This window comes from Schistocerca americana, chromosome 6 (assembly GCF_021461395.2).
Source record: "Schistocerca americana isolate TAMUIC-IGC-003095 chromosome 6, iqSchAmer2.1, whole genome shotgun sequence".
In the NCBI taxonomy this organism is placed as follows: domain Eukaryota; kingdom Metazoa; phylum Arthropoda; class Insecta; order Orthoptera; family Acrididae; genus Schistocerca; species Schistocerca americana.
In genome coordinates this window covers 323080541-323102435 of record NC_060124.1, presented here as the reverse complement: position 1 = coordinate 323102435, position 21895 = coordinate 323080541, and the positions used below count along the sequence as shown (strand labels likewise).

The 21895-nt window shown below is 40.9% G+C and overlaps 1 protein-coding gene across 1 annotated transcript in view; it reads left to right on the top strand.

Moving 5' to 3' along the window:
- The window catches only part of LOC124620114 (inactive dipeptidyl peptidase 10-like), a 1175439-nt gene that overhangs the window by 1105047 nt on the left and 48497 nt on the right, over window positions 1-21895 (top strand). Inside the window, exon 14 of the mRNA XM_047146784.1 lies at window positions 7050-7162. Coding sequence (XP_047002740.1) covers window positions 7050-7162 — 113 coding nt within the window. The remainder of the gene's footprint in view (window positions 1-7049; window positions 7163-21895) is intronic.

The following is a 21895-nucleotide window of genomic DNA, read 5'->3' as shown; positions in this document are numbered from 1 at the left end:
TGCAACACCTGCAAGAAAATGGGCTGAAATGTGGACACAATTTGTGGCTCTTGCATCACGATAACACACCCAAATGGTCATCCCCGTTGGTGCATCACTATTGCACCAAAAAAAAAAAAAAAATCACTATGCTGCCTCATCCTCGGTACTCTCCAGACATGGCCCTGTGGACAATTTTTTATTGAAAAAGTTGAAAAAAAACATTAAAAGAAGAAAGATTTGCAATGATAGACAAGCTAAAAGCAAATTCGCAGATGTAACTTCACACAATCCAGCAAGAAATGTAGCATGACTGCTTCTGGAAATGAAACGGCACTGGGAGCAGTATATCAATTATGTAGGAGAGCATTCTGAAGGAGGCCATGCACAATAAGTAAAAAGTAAGTGTAGAAAAATTTTGTGGACAAATTTCAGGAATATTTTTAACTGATCTCGTATGACTTTGATGAAATTATCTCTATCTGTCCATTGGATTTTGCATGCAATTTACAATACATAGCATTGGTAGGTAAAACTTAATGCAGACCTGTGGGGAGAGAGAAGTGACCATTGTCTGACACAGTGTGCAGGTATGATACGGTGGCAAGACAAGGCTATGAAGAGCAGCATCAGGAGGCAGTGGGGCAGGAGATGGGGGGCAGGGTGGGGGGGGGGGGGGGGGGGGAAGCAAGGAAGGTAAGGAGCAGAGAAGTGGAATAGATTGGTGGATATGTTGGCAGAGAGTGGTCCACAATGAGGGTTTGGGGGCATGAATTGGGAGGAGCCGATAGGGCAGAGTGGGTGAAAACTGTTGGCTGGAGGGTGTGGGGACAGTAGGTTACCATACATTAAGGGCAGGATGATTTCAGAAGTGGAAAATGTGTTGTAAGTACAATTCTTGGAAACTATTGGGTGGAGGGTATGGGGACAGTAGGCTACCTTATGTCAAGGCCAGGATGATTTTGGGAGTGGAGAATGTGTTATAAGGATGACTCCCATCCACACAGTTCAGAAAACCTGGTGTTGGAAGGGAGTGCGCCACAGAGTGGTCCACTTCACTCTCAGCCAGTCTGGCAATGGCCATTCATCCTCATGGACAGCTGGTTGGTAGTCATTCAAATACAGAAGTCTGTGTAATTATTGTACCAGGTATACTACATGACATGTCTGCTTTCACAGATAGCCCAGCCTCTGTTGGAAGAGGATAAGCCTGTGACAGAACTGGAATGCAAAGTGCTGGGTGGGTGGATTGGACAAGTCTTGCACCTGGATCTTCCACAGAGGTATGATCCCTGTGATGAGGGGTTGGGACTGGGATTGGGATTGGTATAGGGATGGACTAGCATATTGTGGAGATTACAGTGGGAAGGATGTCCTTCATTTCAGAGCTTGATGGTAGATGGTTCAGTATGGAGTGAGTGGTGTTGGGTACAAAGGGGATGCTCCTTTGTAGCTGATTCCTAGGGGTGGTGGGAGGATAGATGTGTGTAGGGATGTGGCACAGGAATTCTGTTTGCAGACTAGGCCAGGGAGATAGTGCCTGTTTCTCAATGCCTTTGTGACACCTTTAGCATACTGGGCATGAGAGATCTTGCCACTGCAGATACACTGTCCCCCAGGTGCCCAGGCCATATAGGAGAGATTTTTTGGTGTGGAAGGGATGGCAGTTGTTGGTACTGTTGGTGGTTGGTGGGTTTAATGTAGATGGAGCCATCAGAGCCATCAGAGACAAGGAGATCAGTGTCTAGGAGGGTGACACACTGGGTTGAGGAGGACCAAGCAAAGCAGGTGGGAGAGAAGGCATTGAGGTTGTGAAGGAATGGCCCTGAGTTCAGCTCAGAAGATACCATCGATGAACCTGAACCAGACAAGGAGTCTGGGGTTTTGGAGGGCTAGATGGCCTATAAAAGGTTGGTGTAAGAGGATACCATGCAAGTGCTCATGGCTGTACCAGAGAATGTTTGTTTACCTTCCCTTCAAAGGAGAATTAAATGTGCGTTAGGATCAAGTTAGTAAGGTGTATGAAGAATGAGGTAGTGGGTTTGGAGTCTGAAGGACTTCCGTAGCAGCAACACTATGACTGTTAAGGATGTTCTTTTATCGGGAAGTTTCATCACAGTGATGTAGGGATCCAGGAGGTAAAGGTGTGAGGATGGTGCAGAGTTATTGAAAGAAGTGGTTAGTATCTTTCATGTGAGAGGCTAGATTTTGGGCAGTAAGTTGAAGGTGTAGCTCAATGAGGGTCAAAATTCTTTCAGTGGGAGCACAATAACCAGCTACAATGGGTAGTCCTGGATTGATGAGTCTGTGAATTTTGGGGAACATGTAGAAGGTGAGTGTGCATGGTATTGTAGGGGTGAAGAGGGAAATGGATTTAGGAAAGAGATTCTGGGAAGAGCCTAAGGACTTCTAGAATGGGGTCAACATTGCAGCATTTATAGGTGAAGCAGTCAGACAATTGGCAGAGGGCTTCCTCCAGGTAGTCACTGGGATTCATAACAACATTGGTGGAACCTTCATCTGTAGGTAGGGTATTTAGGTGAGGATCTGTTTTGAGGCTGTGTATGGTTGTCCTTTCTTCTGCTGAAAAGTTGGCGCCCTTAGGAAGGGACCTGGGGAAGGCTTGTGAGGCCAGGTTGGAGATAAGGAATTCCTGGAAGCTGACCAGGGCTTGGTTACATGGGAGGGAGGGAGGATCACAGTTGGATGGTGGTATGAACTGGGATTGGGTTGGTTTTGGTTGGAGAGATTGGTGGCAAACAAATGTTTCCACTACAGGGATCAGGAGAAGGAGAGTAGGTCTTAAACAAGTCCAACATGGTTAAATGTAGGTGTAGGGCTGAAGGTGAGGCATTGAATAGAACTGAACCTTCTGTAGGGCTGAGGATTTTGGTGGAAATGTTAACAACAATGTTCTGCAGATTGTTTCAGTTCTGGATATACTGGAGTGCTGGTGAGGAGTTTATGGGCATACGGGATGTTGGAAAGGTCAGCTAGGTAGGGTCTGAGTGCAATGAGGGGCTAATGAGAAGGTACACTGTCAGTAGGATCATACTTGGGTAGTGGTGCCCCAAGGCAGCAGAAGGATGTCACAAGGCTGGATAACTTGTGGAGATTGTGTCTCCACAACATCCTAGTCCATCCCTATGCCACTCCCAGTCCCAGAATCTGGCCACAGCAATAATATCTCTGTGGAAGCCCCAGGCACAAGACCTGTCCAGTCCACCCACACAGCTTTTCCTATTCCAATCCTGTCACAGGCTTGTCCAACCCGATCAGATGCTGGACCACCTGTGGAAGTGGCCACGTCATATACCAACTGTGTTGCAATCAGCTGTCCACCAGGATGAATGGCCATTGCCAAACTGTGGCTGAGAGCAAATTGGACCAACATGTGGCACAACATGCAGCTGAACATAATATGCTTGATTTCAAAGATTGCTTCACAACCCCTCCATCACCAGGTTTTCTGAACTGCATAGATGGGAATTATCCTTACAACAAATTCTCCATTCCAAAAATCTTCCCAGACTCAACCTATGGTGACCTACTGTCCCCACACCCTCCACCCAATAATTTCTGTCCCCTCTGTCTTACCACCTCCTCCAATTTCACGTTCCCTTGCTCTCATTATGCACTGCTCTCTGCTAATGCACCCACCAGTCTTTCCATCTTCTTTGCTCCTCTCCTTTTCCCCTCCCCCTTTCCCTCCCCCTTTCCCTCCTCCACAGCCACCCGACTCTGCACCTTGCAGCCTTGTTTTGCCACCATCTAGTCCCTGCATGCTCTGCAAAGCAGCACTCATTTCTCTCCCCACACCTGTACCCCCTCACTTGCCACTGTAGATTGCTGCTTCTGTCTGATGTAATTACATTGTGGCCAGATTGGTCAGAGCTAGAACTCATGTCTGTATGGGGTCCACTTGCTTGTGAGAATGTCTGTGTGTTTCCTTTCTGAAGAAGACATTGGCCATAAGCTCAGTGTGTAACAGTTCTTTTGTTGTGTCTTTCTACAGTTCAAAGTGTCATCTTTAAGTTAAGTAGCAATCTATCCTTTTATAATATTGTTAATCCAGACCTCAGGCTGAGCTACAGATCAGTCTAACACCACAACATAGACTCTGTCTTTCAAACAAAATCGTTAGTAGTATTTCAATACAGACAGTGTAAAACAGATGTATGTGCATTAAAAAAGAAACTCCTGCAAGCAGTAAAAGCAGAAAATGAGGAAAACAAACTCCACAAAACACAAGTAATCAATATGATTTTGACAGCATAACCAATATTTTAATTTTAGATGAAATTGGTAATAACATTTCAATATAAAAGGTGAATATATGTATTTAGCACATAAGTGGCAAAAGCATAAAGTGAAAGAAAGTCCATCCACAAAATAAGATCAATTCATAATTTAGTAGCATTCAGATGTATCTAGCTAACAGCTGTTCATTGGCTACCACACTGTCCTCCCACTGGCGGCCTCCAATTTGACAGGAAGATGTGTTGCCAGCATCTGCTCTTTATCATGAACAAGAGCAGCATGTAGGCAGCCCTTTGTAAGGCTTATCACATTTTGTAACTCTGTTATTCACTGATCCACTGAACACAAAACATTTAGCACCACAACTAATCATTTTGATTCTTCAGAGTATTTTGTGCAAATATGGGCAGCAGTTCCACTCACAAAAAAACTTGAGATTAAATGACAAGAATTCTCGTCCTCTCATAGTGAGATTCATTATTTCATGTTCCATAGATTCCATCAAGAAGGAGAAACTTGAGGGATGTGAAACAAATTATGTTGAACAATAATAAAAGACAAGCAAATTATAGAAATTTGACATTCATGATGCATTAACAATAAACTATCATTACATTGCTTAATTGTATTTGTGTTCATGCCAGCTAAATTTAACCCAGTAAGTTATATGTCAATCACAGGTAGAGTGTTATCAAGTCTAGTGGCTCCAAAACTGCAACACTGTCCTCCACCTGTCATCCCACTTGCCACTGCAATCTGTCAATCACAAAGTTCCATAATGGAAATTGCAGTTGGAACAATACTTAAAGATAAATTACTGATACAGGTGCCCAGTTTCTGAATGTTGTTGCCTGAGTCGATGAAGGTAGGTAGGGGGGTAGGGAAGGATGCAAGAAGGGGGGCTGTGGAAAAGAGGCGGGTCTCTGGACAAGTGACTTCATGGCCATACAACAAGATGTAAAAAGTACAGAGGGTACCTCAAAAACAGATGAAGGATGTAGGAAGAGGGAAAGAGGGGGGGATGGTGGGGGGGAGGGGGAGGAGACAAATGTGATAATGAAGAGGGGGGCAGGCAGGGGAGAGGGGAGGGAGGGGAAAATGGAGTAGAGGAGAGCAAGGCGAAAAAGAGAGGGAGAGGGGAGGAGGAGGAGAGAGGGAGAAAGAGAGAGAGAGAGAGAGAGAGAGAGAGAGAGAGAGAATACTCACATGGTTGGGGGAGGGGGGGGGGGAAGAAGAAGAGTGGTGGGAGAACTCAGTGCATGATCTGTACAGAGGAGGAGTGGTATGGACAAAACAGAGAAAGCAAAAGTAAGGGTGAGGGAACAAGTTAGCAGAGGTTTAGGCCAGGGGAATTGCAAGGATGCAGGATGTGTTGGAGAGACAGTTCCTGTCAGTGTAGTTCAGAGAAACTTGTGCTGAAAGGGGATATCAAAATGGTCCTTGTAGTGAAGCAGCCATTGAAGTCATTTGTTTTGTGGTGTGGAGCATGCTTGGCAACTTGATCCTCAAGTCCACAGTTTACCACAGTTCAACACTGGCCTTTCATGTGAGTAGACAGTTGGTTACTTGTCATGCCCACAAAGAATGCTTTACAGTAATTGCATCAAAGGTGATATATAACATGGCTGATTTTGCACATGTACTTGCCTTATATTGAGTAGGAAATGTCTATGACTGGACTGCGATGGGGGTGGGTACACGGGACAGGTCTTGCACCTTGGGCGACCACAAGGGTATGACCCATGGGGTGCAGGAATGGAAGCAGTATTAGAATAATGATGAACAAGAATATTATTTTAGTTGGGTAGGTGGTGGAACATTACTTTGGAGGATGTGGGTAGAATTTTGGGCAGGATAGCCCTCACCTCAGGGCACAACGCAAGGTAGTTGAAGCCCCAGTAAAGGACATGGTTGAGCTTTTCAAGGCCAGGGTGATACTAAGTGATTAAAGGAGTACTAGTTGCTGACTGATTAACGGGTTTAATGGAAGGAAAAGTGATACTATGAAAAAAAGTTGTACCTCCAAAGTTGTATTAAGTGTCTGATGTTTCCTCTTATCACTAATGCAATATTTATTTGATTACATTGGTATTTTTCAAAGCAAATAGTGTCTCTTTTTATTTAGTCATTAGTACTACGCCTATTTGGTGGGAGGTGATTTATCCTTATATAAATATTCCATCCTGAATTTTCCATCAATGTATTAAAAATACATACAAAATATTTACACACTTCACTTTACACAGTAAAAATTGTGTGTTTAAAGATGTATGTTATAATTACAAAATATTCTGTATCCACTTAATGGTTGAAGACCAAGTAGCCAATTTTTAGAATGAATCTATTAAATAAGAAAGAAAGAGTAATATAGCACTTCTGTTTCCTGTCAGTTATTGATGACAAACAACTGAGAGCCTTTGCCAATGTAACATTCTGGGGACTAAAACCTGAGATGACTATGACCTGGTTGTGAAGTAGGCGTTCATACCAACACAGGCCATTGTGTGAAAGCATCTACAATGCCACATTTCAGTTAATTACTATAATTAAACAATCATCAGGTTATTATTGTACTTCATACATTAAGAGGATAGGACTGGCTACTTCTCATCAAATGAATGTGAAGCAAGAAATTAAGTGAAATGATACTTATGACAGTTGTTACACTGGGAAATCACTTCTTTATATTAACCCAAATTATACATAACAGTAGCAAGTAATGTATCAAAATATGTCCAACAAAAACATAATTTATCATAAGGTTTATTGTGCAGTTTTTTGTCTGACTTACCTAAGGCAATGCTTCACAGGTGAAAACATTCAAAGTCCAAGTTGCTGATGGTTTCCATGCTCATGTAAGGTTTCACTTGCCTCCGGGACTGCGAGAATATGAAGACATGATATTTCCATTGGTACTGCATGTGTAAGTAGCAGTTCTTATGAATATGTTTCTTCATTTTATTTACAAGTGTGACTGCATGAATTATCTGTTTGGGAAATATTTCAAATGTAGGGGGTGACCGATTATATGAAAATGTATACAACACTAGATAACTAGTAATGCCAACTGACATAAAATGTGGCTTCAGTGCCCCTCTAGTTTTTCTCTGTTCCTGAAGGTTGCCATATTGAAGTAAAGCTGTGTCTTATTAAACATAAATTTGAATAAAGTGGGAATGAATTGTAATATTGTAGAGATACATGGGAATGGCAATGTACAGAGCTATAAAACAGGACCGCTGTTAGGATCAGCCATGAGTAAATTAACTGTCAAGTTTCAGTTCATAGACTGAAGATTGGGAAACTAGGGTTCATCTAGAGCAAAATGTTGGACACATATTTTATTTATGGCAGATCACATAATGTTGCATCACCCTTTGTACCCAAGATCTATAATGCACACTTGTATGATGGCAATTGACTGACAATCCTTACAGTGGAAGAAATTCAAGAGTAGGTGGCTGTGTTCGAGCACTGGGTTTCAGCCTCTCTTCATCATCAGACATCATGAGCATGACACCACAATATGCACACTCACTCCCAGTACAGTCACCTGCACTAAACAGATACACTTAACACACAATTCTCACACATTGTGAAGAAAACGTGACTAGGTCATCAGGGTCTCCGAGCCAATAACGCCATATGGCTTCACTTACTTTCAAAATGTTGTGAATGTGAGTGAATTATGCACTAGTTTGAGTGACACAGGAAAGTAGATCTTTTCAGATGAAAGTTGAACACAAGTTCATGAGTTCATTCAGCTGTTACCAGGGATGACGTATTTCAATGTTCAGCTACTTGTACTACCAAATACGATAAGAAGGGTGCAGTCATCACAATATAAATTACCTTATTTCATAATGCAGTTGTCAGTGCAAATGTAGATGTAAGCACCTTCAACAACTCATTTATGTGGGAAATTAACTTTAGTATTCTGTCTGTGAATGTTTAGGAGATAACACTTGATGCAGAGCATATACATAAGAATGGTGTGTTCTCAAACTTATTAAAAGTACCTGAATTCATAGTCTCATGGTGACAAAAATTATTAAAATCTTCTCATACTTCCACCTGTATTGTGGTTCAGCTTGTTACTGGTTCATCCTCAAACTGAAGTAGGCAACACAGATGTGGTGCTTAAATCAATGCCCTACTTGGGAATATATTGAGCACTACTGATGTAATTCATTCACAAGTCACATTCCATTAATTCTGTAATAGAGGCGAGCCATGTTTAGCTACCTCTGTAACACATACCAACAATAGATTATAATTATTGTTGAATCACTGTAGAAAGATACCTAATAGATGCAATGGGCTGGGCAAAGCAGCTCCTGATGACAACTGCAACCAATCACATCATACAATTTTGTATATGCCCCTATGGCAACACCTCAGTGTTGCTGGAACTCTATAGGCAGCTACTGTTTTCTCCTACAACCATTTGCACTTTGCATTGCCATTTGCACTTTGCATTGCCGGCTGACAGGGATCAACTTACACCAACTCAACTGTTATGGCAATCACAGACACTGATAATTAGGGGTATTACATTGCTGGCCATTAAAATTCCACCACTGAAAAGAAGGCATGCAACAAACATAAAAATGACATGAGGTGTACTGTAAGCTTGGATATGGAAATGGTTAGAATTTCAGCACAATCACACAAAGTAGGTAGCAGTAAAGCTATTTGAATTCTGTATATAAAGAAAGATTATGCTGTGGGTCTGTCATTCATAAATCACATTTTAATATCAGTTCTTTGTTAGAAGATCATGTTATGTCTTGTGTAAGAAGTAGGAATGTCTACCAACACGTGTTGTAATTTGACACTTTATGTTTTTTTTCCAAATTATGTTTCAAAAAATATTTTTATAAATAAAAAACATCTTATAATGAATGATATTACGTACAGACATATAAAGATCGCTTTTAAAGCTCAAAATAATGAGTTCCAAAATTTTGAAGGTCACCAATAATAAAATCCCAAGTGTTATTGTGCCCTGGACTTTGATTAAAATATTCTGTAACTTGAAGTCAAGTTTTAGTTTCTGTGTAGCTATGAAGTCTAACCATGTATTTCACAACAGTTTGCTGTGAACATAAATCTTCGAGGAGCTGGCTTGAGCACTGTGGCTGTACACTGATCAACCAAATATTATGACCACCAACCTACTATTGACATGAACCCATCCAGGCAATAGCAGCATCACATGGTGAGGAATGACTCCTATTCAGAAACATTCATGGTGCATTTAATATCAGTGAGCATGCTGTCCGTGTGCAGAATGGGGAAGGCGTGCAATCTATCCAAGTTTGATTGAGGGCAGATTGTGATGGCTTGGAAGGCCAGCATGAGCATTTTGGAAACTGTATGACTTGTCGGGTCTTTCGCGAGTGCTGTGGTAAGTGTCTGCAACTCATGGTGAAACTAAGGTGAAACCACACCCAGACATCATGGAGTTGGGCAGCCACTCCTCATTAAGACATTGGATGTCGTAGGCTGGGCAGACTGGTAAAACAGGACAGATGGTGAACTGTGGTGAAACTAACATCAGACTTAGATGATTTTAATGCTAGGCAGAATAAGAGTGCGCATGAACACACAGTACACCGAAGACTCCTAATTGTGGGCCTCTACAACCAATGACCCATGCACGTGCTAATGTTAACACCACAATATCAGTAACTATGACTGAAATGGGCAAGTGACAATCAGAATTGGTCATTGGCACAGTGTCAGAGCTTTGCATGGTCTGAGTAATCCCAATACCTACTTCATGATACCAATGAGAGGGCATGAAACTGTCATCCTCCAGGGGAACAGCTCCTTGACACTTGTACTGCGGGCAGAGACAAGCTGGTCACAGCTCCATTATGTTCTGGGGAACACCCACATGGGCATCCATGGGTCCAGTGGAGCACATGCAAGGCACCATGATGGCCAAGGAGTATCATACACTGGTTGCAGACCACGTACACCTCTTCATGATGATCATGTTTCCCCAATAGCAATGGCGTTTTTCATAAGATAATGCACAATGTCACAGGACCAGGAGAGTGGTGGAGCAGTTTGAATAACACTGCGGCAAGTTGCTATTGATGTGCTGGCCCTCCAGCTCACCATATCTGAGCCTAATCGAACACATCTGAGATGTGACTGAATGTGATCTCAGAGCTCAGCACCCACTCCCCAGAATTTATGGGAATTATGCGACTTTTGTGATGTAGATGTGGTGCCAGCTCCGACCAGCAACCTAAAACAGCTTCATTGCTTCCATGCCATAATGTGTTGCTGTTGTTATCCATGCCAAATGTGGACATACTGACTATTAGGTAGGTGATCATAATGTTGTGGCAGATCAGTGCACCAAGTGAGGTGGCGCAGTGGTTAGCACACTGGACTCGCATTCAGGAGGACGACGGTTCAATCCCACGTCCGGCCATCCTGATTTAGGTTTTCCATGATTTCCCTAAATGACTCCAGGCAAATGATGGGATGGTTCCTTTGAAAGGGCATGGCCAACTTCCTTCCCCATCCTTCCTTAATTCGATGAGACCGATGACCTCACTGTTTGGTCTCTTCCCCCCCAAACAATCCAAATCCAATCCAAATCCAGAACAGTGCATTTATCTCATGCTACTGGCAAGCAATTGTCACTCAACAGACAAACTGTCATCACTTTCAGTCTCTAAGGAAATAACATTAAATTCTTCTTCGCTTTCTGAGCTGCTGAGCTCAATTTCAAACTCGGGATCACTACAACCATCCTTTTTTGAAAGCATTGCCTGAATAACAATACAGGAGAGTGTCTGAAAGTGTGCATTTTGCTGGAAAGTATCCAAATCAGCACACAGTAAAGACGATATCTAGTAGGAATCACCTCAACTAAAGTCCACCCCCAGTAGCTGAGTGGTCAGCGCAACAGAATGCCAATCCTAAGGGCCCGGGTTCGATTCCCAGCTGGGTCAGAGATTTTCTCTGCTCAGGGACTGAGTGTTGTGTTGTCCTAATCATCATCATTTCATCCCCATCAAAGCGCAAGTCGCCGAAGTGGCGTCAAATCGAAAGACCTGCACCCGGTGAACAGTCTACCGACAGGAAACCCTAGTCACATGACATTTATTTTTACCTCAACTATAGCCCAATAGCCAGCCTACAAATGTAGTGCTAGATGCTAACTAATAGCCAAACATATAACTATCATTGCTGAAATGGATATGAGCAGGGTGTATTTTATTGAAAGTCTGTTCTTAAGTTACCCGCATACACCCAGGATTTTAAATTTCTGTCAGAATAATAAAAATGAGATGACTCAGCATTTTATGTTAAGGGGCCAGATTATGGTTTATCATTCCACAATACAGCTGCTCACATTGGTTGGTCCCACGGCTAACATCTGAATGTGCTATCAATGTCGCTGTGCCACTAGCAGTCAAGAGGACAGAGGTGCAGCATCAAACAGCCACGTCACATACCTTGAGTATGCAAATGGGTTTGTTTGCAGCAAAACAAGGATCCACATAGACAGTACATTGATGTCTGGAACACCACAAACTGTCAACAAAGTGACATTGCTACAGCTTCCCTCAACACACAGCAGAGAGTGCTGCACTGACAGTTGTGAGTGACAAGAACACTGGACACCACGTCATTTTTCAGATGAGTCCTGGTTCCAAAAATAGCATAATGATAGATATATCCCTGTGCAGAGGCTCTTGGGAGATTGAAGGCTGCCAGACTGTATTTGCCTGAGTGCAATTAGATACACAATGTGATCACCTCTGGTTCACATAACTGCTAATATGGACAGCAGGCATTATACACTGATGACCCAAGACATTATGACACCCTGCTTAACAGCTTACTCATCCATCCTTGGAACAAATGCATCACTGATTCTGTGTATCAGGGGTCTGACTTTATTGGTAGGTTTGTGGAGGTATGTGGCGTTAGATGTCTATGCGCAGGCCACTTAATTTGCATAAATAATGGGCCGATGATTTGCATATGTGGTGATGGTGCCTGACAGCAACCCAGATGTTTGTAGGATTTACATCAGGCAAATTTGTTCATTGAGACATCAACATGAGTTCACCACAGTGCTCCTCAAACCACTGTAGCACAGTTCTGGCACCAAGACATGGACAATTATACTGCTGAAAGGTGACATCGCTGTTGGGAAAGACATCAAGCATGAAGAGATGCAGATGGTTCGCAACAGTCAATGTGTCTTCAATTACTACCACAGATCCCATGCAAGTGCAGGAGAAGGTCTCCCGCAGCATAATACTGCTCCCACCAGCCTTTGTCCATGGGGGCTGCATGTTTCAAGCTGGTGCTCTCCTCAGTGATGGTATTTGTAGAGACCTTCATCCTGTTGTTGTTGTGGTCTTCAGTCCTGAGACTGGTTTGATGCAGCTCTCCATGCTACTCTATCTTGTGCAAGCTTCTTCATCTCCCAGTACTTACTGCAACCTACATCCTTCTGAATCTGCTTAATGCATTCATCTCTTGGTCTCCCTCTACGATTTTTACCCTCCACACTGCACACCAATGCTAAATTTGTGATCCCTTGATGCCTCAGAACATGTCCTACCAACTGGTCCCTTCTTCTTGTCAAGTTGTGCCACAAACTCCTCTTCTCCCCAATTCTATTCAATACCTCCTCATTAGTTATGTGATCTACCCATCTAATCTTCAGCATTCTTCTGTAGCACCACATTTCGAAAGCTACTATTCTCTTCTTGTCCAAACTATTTATCATCCATGTTTCACTTCCATACATGGCTACACTCCATACAAATACTTTCAGAAATAACTTCTTGACACTTAAATCTATACTCGATGTTAACAAATTTCTCTTCTTCAGAAAGCCTTTCCTTGCCATTGCCAGTCTACGTTTTATATCCTCTCTACTTTGACCATCATCAGTTATTTTGCTCCCCAAGTAGCAAAACTCCTTTACTACTTTAAGTGTCTCATTTCCTAATCTAATACCCTCAGCATCACCCGACTTAATTTGACTACATTCCATTATCCTCATTTTGCGTTTGTTGATGTTCATCTTATATCCTCCTTTCAAGACACTGTCCATTCCGTTCAACTGCTCTTCCAAGTCCTTTGCTGCCTCTGACAGAATTACAATGTCATCGGCAAACCTCAAAGTTTTTATTTCTTCTCCATGGATTTTAAAACCTACTCCAAATTTTTCTTTTGTTTCCTTTACTGCTTGCTCAATATACAGATTGAATAACATCGGGGAGAGGTTACAACCCTGTCTCACTCCCTTCTCAACCACAGCTTCCCTTTCATGCCCCTCGAGTCTTATAACTGCCATCTGGTTTCTGTACAAATTGTAAATAGCCTTTCGCTCCCTGTATTTTACCCCTGTCACCTTTAGAATTTGAAAGAGAGTATTCCAGTCAACATTGTCAAAAGCTTTCTCTAAGTCTACAAATGCTAGAAACATAGGTTTGCCTTTCCTTAATCTTTCTTCTAAGATAAGTCGTAGAGCCAGTATTTCCTCACGTGCTCCAACATTTCTACGGAATCCAAACTGATCTTTCCCAAGGTCGGCTTCTACCAGTTTTTCCATTTTTCTGTAAAGAATTCATGTTAGTATTTTGCAGCTGTGACTTATTAAACTGATAGTTCGGTAATTTTCACATCTGTCAACACCTGCTTTCTTTGGGATTGGAATTATTATATTCTTCTTGAAGTCTGAAGGTATTTCGCCTGTCTCATACATCTTGCTCAATAGATGGTAGAGTTTTGTCAGGGCTGTCTCTCCTAAGGCCGTCAGTAGTTCTAATGGAATGTTGTCTACTCCCGAGGTCTTGTTTCGACTCAGGTCTTTCTGTGCTCTGTGCTTCACACAGTATTGTATCTCCTATTTCATCTTCATCTACATCCTCTTCGATTTCCATAATATTGTCCTCAAGTACATTGCCCTTGTATAGACCCTCTATATACTCCTTCCACCTTTCTGCTTTCCCTTCTTTGCTTAGAACTGGGTTTCCATCTGAGCTCTTGATATTCTTTCAAGTGGTTCTCTTTTCTCCACAGGTCTCTTTAATTTTCCTGTAGGCAGTATCTATCTTACCCCTAGTGAGATAAGTGTCTACAGCCTTACATTTGTCCTCTAGCCAGCCCTGCTTAGCCATTTTGCACTTCCTGTCGATCTCTATTTTTGAGATATTTGTATTCCTTTTTGCCTGCTTCATTTACTGCATTTACTACCTTCAACCAAGGTGTAGCAAAAATGTGATTCACCTCAAAATCCAATATGTTTCCATTGATTGGCAGTTGAATCCCAATGGTCCCATGCCCACTGCAATCATAACTGATGAAGTTGTTGGGTCAACATGAGAACATGTAGGGATAGTCTACTGTGGAGCTCAGTAGTCAGCAATGTACCATGAACAGTGTGCTCTGAAACACTTGTGTATGCATCAGCATTATACCCTTTCAGCAGATCATCATCTATTCTACTTTCTAGAGCAGCAGAAGAGTTGTGAATGTCCAACCATTTAGCACATGGTGGTAGTTTCATTGCCCTTCTACCTCTTTCCGCAGGTTCTCATGAGAGTAGCACATGAACATTCAAGCAGCTTCACCATTTCTGAGGTACTCATTCATGGGCTTTGTATAATAATAATCTGCCCTGTGTCAAAATTACTTATCTCAATGGATATCCCCATTTGCAGCCCATATCTTCACTAAGGTGATCCCCCCTTCCATGTTTGCTGTGCTTACATATTTTTGTTACCACATCACGTGCCCACAATGCCACCAGGTGGCATCTATCACAGTGGGCAGTGGCCATAATGCTTCGGTTTATCAGTGTATTCCTGATGTAAGCAAGCAGCTTTGCTATATCTTTGAGGCTCTGTGACATCATACTTCAACAAGATACCATAAGAATGCATATTGCCCATGCTAACTATCTTGATGTGGAGGGCATTCAACTAGGCCCTGGCTATCACATCCTACAGATCCCTCACCCATTGAAAACATGTGGTCATACGTTGCAAAGAAGCTATTGCATCATCACACCAGCCACTATTATCGGCAACCTCTGACATCAGGGTGATGTACCCATAGCTGTCATTGCCAATTTATCTTTGAAAATCTCTCATACAATAAATAAATACAAAAATATACTTGCACTCTGAGACTCTTTTATTTATTGTTATTACAATAAACAGCTGCATTGTCCCCAATCAACTATGATGGTCTAGATGTATAGGTTTGTTTAATCTGTGGGAGAATGTAACAGAGATACTGAAGGAACTGAACTGGAAGACTCTTGAAGAAAGACGTAAACTATCCCAAGAAAGTCCATTAACAAAGTTTCAAGAACCACCTTTAAATGATTACCCTAGGAATATACTACAACCTCCTACATATCACTCATATAGGGATTGTGAGGATAAGATTAGAATAATTACTGAACACACAGAGGCATTCAAACAATCATTCTTCCGATGCTCCATACGTGAATGGGACAGGAAGAAACTCTAATACCTGGTACAATTGGAGGTGGCCTCTGCCATGCACCTTGCAGTGGTTTGCAGATTATAGATGTAGATGTGTATCCATGGGCATGTGCATTTGGAAGTCTGTGTGTTCTACTAGAGTAAGAGCAAGAGCTCAAAAGCTAGTACAAATATTGTTTTATTTTGGGTGTTTCTATGCACTACACACAAGTCCGATATGGGTGAGTTGTTGCGTTTCCTTTATTTTACTTAGGTATCCACCCAAGATATATTTCTCATGCTGGAGGAGATAAAAAAATCAGTGAATAGCTTTATACATCAAACATGGATTCTCAGCTCAAAAACTTTAACTGAAGCATGAAAACATCATTTGAATAAAACATTATGTAAATCATGGTAGCTTGAAACTAAGCTTAACACAAAAGTAGTGATTATTGTTTTTTATCATTCAGTAGTGACATTATTAATTAATGAATTCATTTAGTCTTCTACTAATAACTATACTTTTAGAGCTGCTGAGTAGTGTTCCATGTTATATTAAAGGGAGTAATTTAACAAGTATTTGTTTAAAAATTGATACTGATACTTTAAATAAGAAGATCTTAACAGGTTAAGAGTGAGAAAGATGAGGAGAAACATGAAGTGAGAAAGGCAATAAGTACTCGAAAAAGTTTTGCACCATCTGCATATCGACAAATTTGTAACATAAAGAATTACTTTATTGTGAAATAAAAACAAAACAATAAACAACATAATGGCATTTTCTTTGAAAGTGCACATCAAATCAAAAACCTACTGCTGTGTAACATTCAGTACTGTATTACACTGCCCCCACACATTGTAATCTGCTTGGATCCTTCTTGACACGCTGCCCATGAGGTGACTGACTGATATCTGCTCAAGCCTTTCGGTTGAATCTTTGCCTTGTGGAGGAAGGATTGCACACAGCTGTTATGGAGTGCTCATACATTATCATCTTTAAACACAAATCCATCACTGATATACTGACTCTAGGTCTAGACAATGGGTTTGAACACCCTGTCTCAAAACTACACAGCCCTCAAATTGCCTTTCATAGCAATGAGAGGTGTCCACAGTCCATACATAGTACCAGTCCAGAATGTGATTGACCAATCTTAATGCCAAACCCGTGAACTGCATGCCTGAGACATGCATGGGTACCTACCTACCTGCCTCCACACTCTCCTACAACACTTAGACAAATCCTGAACTTGATGGCGAAGAAAACTTGACACCATCAATCCAGGTTCCATTCACAGTGTTCCTTTACCCACCACCTTTGGGCACCATGATGCTGTCAGGTTTATACCATTCTAGATAATGCTTATAATGCATGCCTAGAAGTCAGAGTGATCAAGTGGAGATGGTTGAATACTGCATAGATCCACACAGCCATCTCAGTTACCTTCACAGTGTCAACTCTCAGTTCTGACACAATTTGTAGCTTGTTGTCATAAGCTTGTGTTATTGAGTGTAGGTGATATTATGATGCAGACCTCCAGGTTTTATGTCTTGACTGTTGATTAGTGTCACTATGGTGTAGACCAATTCAGCATGCAACTTCCTGTGCTGACAAGCTTTCTTCCCATAAAGCAACAACGCAGGCATAGTCTAAGCTTGAAATGAGCCTGAGCGGTGTACACAACCCAGCTTGTCCCATTCGTGCTTGGATACACAGTGCACTCTGTTGCCCTGGAATGCAGGTTTATTTTAGTACAGTTCCACAGGTGAATGTATATAGTGATTCCCTGCACTCAAATGAGTATTGAGAAAGTGGTTCCAAATAAAAAAAAAAAAAGTAAACTATGCAAGTCACAAGGGTGGTGAAAGCTGTTTCTGAACAGTGGCTTTTCGTTCATCCATTGCTTTTCTTAAAACTCCTGTATATCTTTCTTACCATTCACAGAATTTTATTTATGCCCCAAGAGCTTGAGACTTATTATCTATGTCCTCTCTTTGTATATTCATAACATGGAAATTCAGATTACACTGTAGTTTCAACTTGCTTTCTCCCCATAGCTCCGGTTAGGTGCATGTAGGTTGCATATAATGTGAACATCTCTTGGTCCACCTCCTCCCAACTCCCAGCTCATCTCCTCTTCCTTCCCTTCTTTCTGTCCATTTCTCCAGCCTCTCTCTCTGTCCATCTCTGCCTCTCACTCCCTGTACATCCACTTCTGCCCCTTCTCTCCCTAATCATCCCCTCCTGTCTTCCCCCTCCACCCTCTCTCCATCTTCTCCTCTACCCTCCTCAACCTCCCTCATGCATGCCCATCTGCGCATGTAGCCCCAGCAACAGAGGTCAATAAAGCAGGCTGACACTATTATTACTACATGCCTCTTGTGCAGCACACCCTATGTGTCAAGGGCTTGGAAATTCTTTTTCCCGTGACATGTAGGCTGCCATGCAGAGCTGGCTGAAAAAGCAGGCCAATATTACTCCAACACAACACACCTATTGTGCTTGGAAGTCTACACACTGGGGACTGAAAAACGATTTCTTGCAGGTTGGTAATGCAAGTTAATACTATTCCCACATAACACACCTATTATAAAGGGCAGCCTATGTAACTATTTGAGCTAAAGCACTATAACACCCCCCCCCCCCCCCCCTATATCCCATCACAATGGTGGCCCTCTCAGGGCAAAGACTTTGTGTGCCATATTCGGTCCACTGCAGTCCAAAGGACTGGAAGGAGTCACCAGACATACATACATATTCTCAGCTTTACATATACTAAGATCTATACTGAAGAACCAAAGAAACTGGTACACCTTGTCACGAACCCACTCTACTGTGCAGGAAAAGTTATCTCCATAAGGAAACCATTACAGTGTGGCTAATGGCTGTATAGTACTTTAGTAGAGCTGGCCATTATGTCTCCTTTGTTGATGCTGATGAGTCTGCGTTGTCCATGTGGCTTCTCGTTGTCTAGGTGATGATTCCTTGGCTGCTCTGGGTCCAAGAAAAGGAGCGGGTTTTTTAATTATCACTGGACTATCGAAATCATGACGCAGTATTCCACGGTTTCTTTGTATCAAAAACACACTTTTATCGTCAAAATTAGATACACAACTACTCTCAACTGCGGCCAACACTCAAGTGTCCGAAAACCCATTGTAGACCAAAGATCACGGTCATAAGCTACAAAGAACATACAATTCCAATATCGATTATTGATCGCAACACCTAACTTAGTATTACCTTAAGCAAAAGCTTTTTTAACATGACTTTAGTGTATAATATAACAAAATGATGTCTATTTGTCAGTTCCATTACAATAGCCCCCCAAGAATTTTGTAAGTATGAAAATGTGAACAAAATTCTGACACCAGAATAACGGACCTGCCAAGAATATGATTTTAAATAAATTAAAATTTTTAATAGAACTGTTTTCTTTGAATTATGCTAACACTGAAATTGTCACACTAAGTAAAGGAACACATACAATTTTTAACCTTAGAGTAAATGAAATACAAAAGAAGATTCACAATTTTCACTGAGAAGAGTCCATAATGTTGTAGCACTTCACATGAAACCATTGAAAGACTGTAACTTTTAACTGCAGGCCTGTTTTATTTTCTTTTGTTGCCCACTTTTCACACTACTCACAGTCTGTCCCACATTGTCCATCTGCACATAGGTGACTTCCATTAAAAGGTCTGATTTCTGCTTTTCCTGCAGTGCGTCTGTTTCCAAAGCTTAGCTGTTTGTATTGCTTCATTGACTATAATGCCATGTTATCTAAAAATCACATACAGAGATCACCTTTTGGTTACATAATGTTTATATGTAAGTACATGGTTAGGATACATAGTTAACCTTCTGGTAATGTTTATCTAGTGGGAGAAGTTTACAGAATCTGTCTGAGTAATACTACAAAGGTATGAACTGGTCCAAAACAGATCCTTTAAAAAATAATAAATTCAATAAACTTGTAATACAAATGCATCAACATATTGGGTGTAAAATGTCTTATCACAGACTACAACACTTACTTCAAGGATAACAAAATTAAATTGTTTTCGAAAGTAAAGTTACAGGAAGTTTGTTACAAGGGTTCATATTCACAGTAAAAGTGCAAAGGTAGAATCATGGATGAAAGTTTTGGAATGGTATGTATCTATCAAAATTAAAAAATATTATTGCCTATGCTTTTGCAGTGGTTGAGAAAGAAATGTACAGTAATTCATGTGGTTTACTAAAAATTATTGTCTCCTAGTAGAGTTGGACATATCAAGCACTTAAGTGTGTAGTAATTAGGACTCTGCCTTTAAGATTAAAAAAATTAAAAAACTTAATTGTTGCAAGACAGATTTAGTGCTGATCAGTGGCTTGCATTATAAATGACGTCTCAACAAGTGTGGTGTGAGAAAGTTATACAAGCTAAAATTACACAAATTATCAAATATCAATCAAATTGCATAAACATACAGAAATATCAAGAACTAACATGGCAAGCATATTACACAGAAAATTCATTGCAAACACTTCATACAGTGAATACATATTAAACAAATAACAAACATTTTAAAGGGCACAAAACTGTATCAAAATCAGACAATTTTTTATATACAAAATTTCCAGTGAAAAACTTTCGTTGAGTCACCTTTTCACTTTCTCAGACTAGTCTTATCCCTTTTGTTTATACAATTTCAATGAGACAATATTCCTTAGCCCAAGAACTTTCCTGGATTTAGGATACACCAACCGGTATGCACTCGGGTGTGGATGCTCTACAATCTCAATGGACCCATGTATATATCAAAGAATTTCTTTATTTCAGAAGTTATAATTTTTGATTTCTCATGTGATTTTACTAAAACATAATCTCCAACTTTAAACTTGGTTGCTTTGATCTTGCCATCATGTCGTATTTTTCTCATTTCCCCCTGTTTTATCATGGTTTCTTTGGCTATGGCTTCACGTTCACGCATAGTCATCATTGTGCATGGTGGAAATTCTACGAGTTCATTGATAATGTTGTCTGGTTTTAGGTGAAACATAATTTCATGAGGTGAAAATCCTGTGGAAGTGTGCCGCAAGCTATTCATAACATCTTCAAAGTCTCGTACATGGTCATACCATGTAGGATGTTTATGACTGCAATATGTACGACCAATCTCGCGCATATACCTCTCAGCTGGGTTTGACGACGGATTATATACAGATATTTGAACATGTTTGATTCCTGATTTATCAACAAAGGCTTTCCAAACTTTTGACAAAAACTTAGAACCGTTGTCCGACAAGATTGCTTTTGGTTTCCCCACGTTTAAGAAATAGTCTTTTCAACTTTTGTAACTATCTCTTTACCTGTGGCTTTTCTGACAGGATACAACTTGATTAGTTTAGAAAATACATGCACCATGACAAAAATGTAGCAGTGGCCACTCCTACTCCTTGGAAGAGGCCCATAGAAATCAACAGTGACTAAGTCTAGAGGTTGTGCAGGAACAATGTTTTGCATTTCACCTTGACGTTTTCTGTTACTTACTTTGACTCGTTGGCACTTATCACAAGTTGACAATTCTTTTCTAACTTTCTTGGCCATATTGTAGAAGTATATGTTTTCTTGTAATTTCTGCATACACTTCTGTATGCCACAATGACCATAGCTCTCATGAGTATACCTAATTAAGCTCTCAGCTTCCTCCTCTGGCCAGCATAGTTTCCAATTGTCAGAGTCTTCATCAGTTCTCCTAAACAGAGTGCCTTTAAACACCTTATAGTACTTGTCTAATTTTTCATAGTTCTTTTTCCCTAAACAGCTCTTTACTAATTTCCAATTTGCATCACGGTTCTGGCTCCTCCTGATTTTATCACACAATGATCTAACAACTTTTTCATCTGTGACCCCTTTAATATACCTCATTTTAAACTGTTTTTCTTCATTCTGATCAAAAATTTCTGTTTCCCCTCCTACTGGTAGCCTTGATAGAGCATCCGCAACTATGTTGTCAGTGCCTTTAATATACTTAATTTCAAAGTTGAATTGTTGTAAATACAATGCCCATCTTGTAAGCCTATCATGATAGAGCTTGCATTCCTGTATATATCTTGAGGCTTTATGATCAGAGTACACTATTACCTTATGTCCAAGTAAATAGGTCCTGAATTTTGAAAA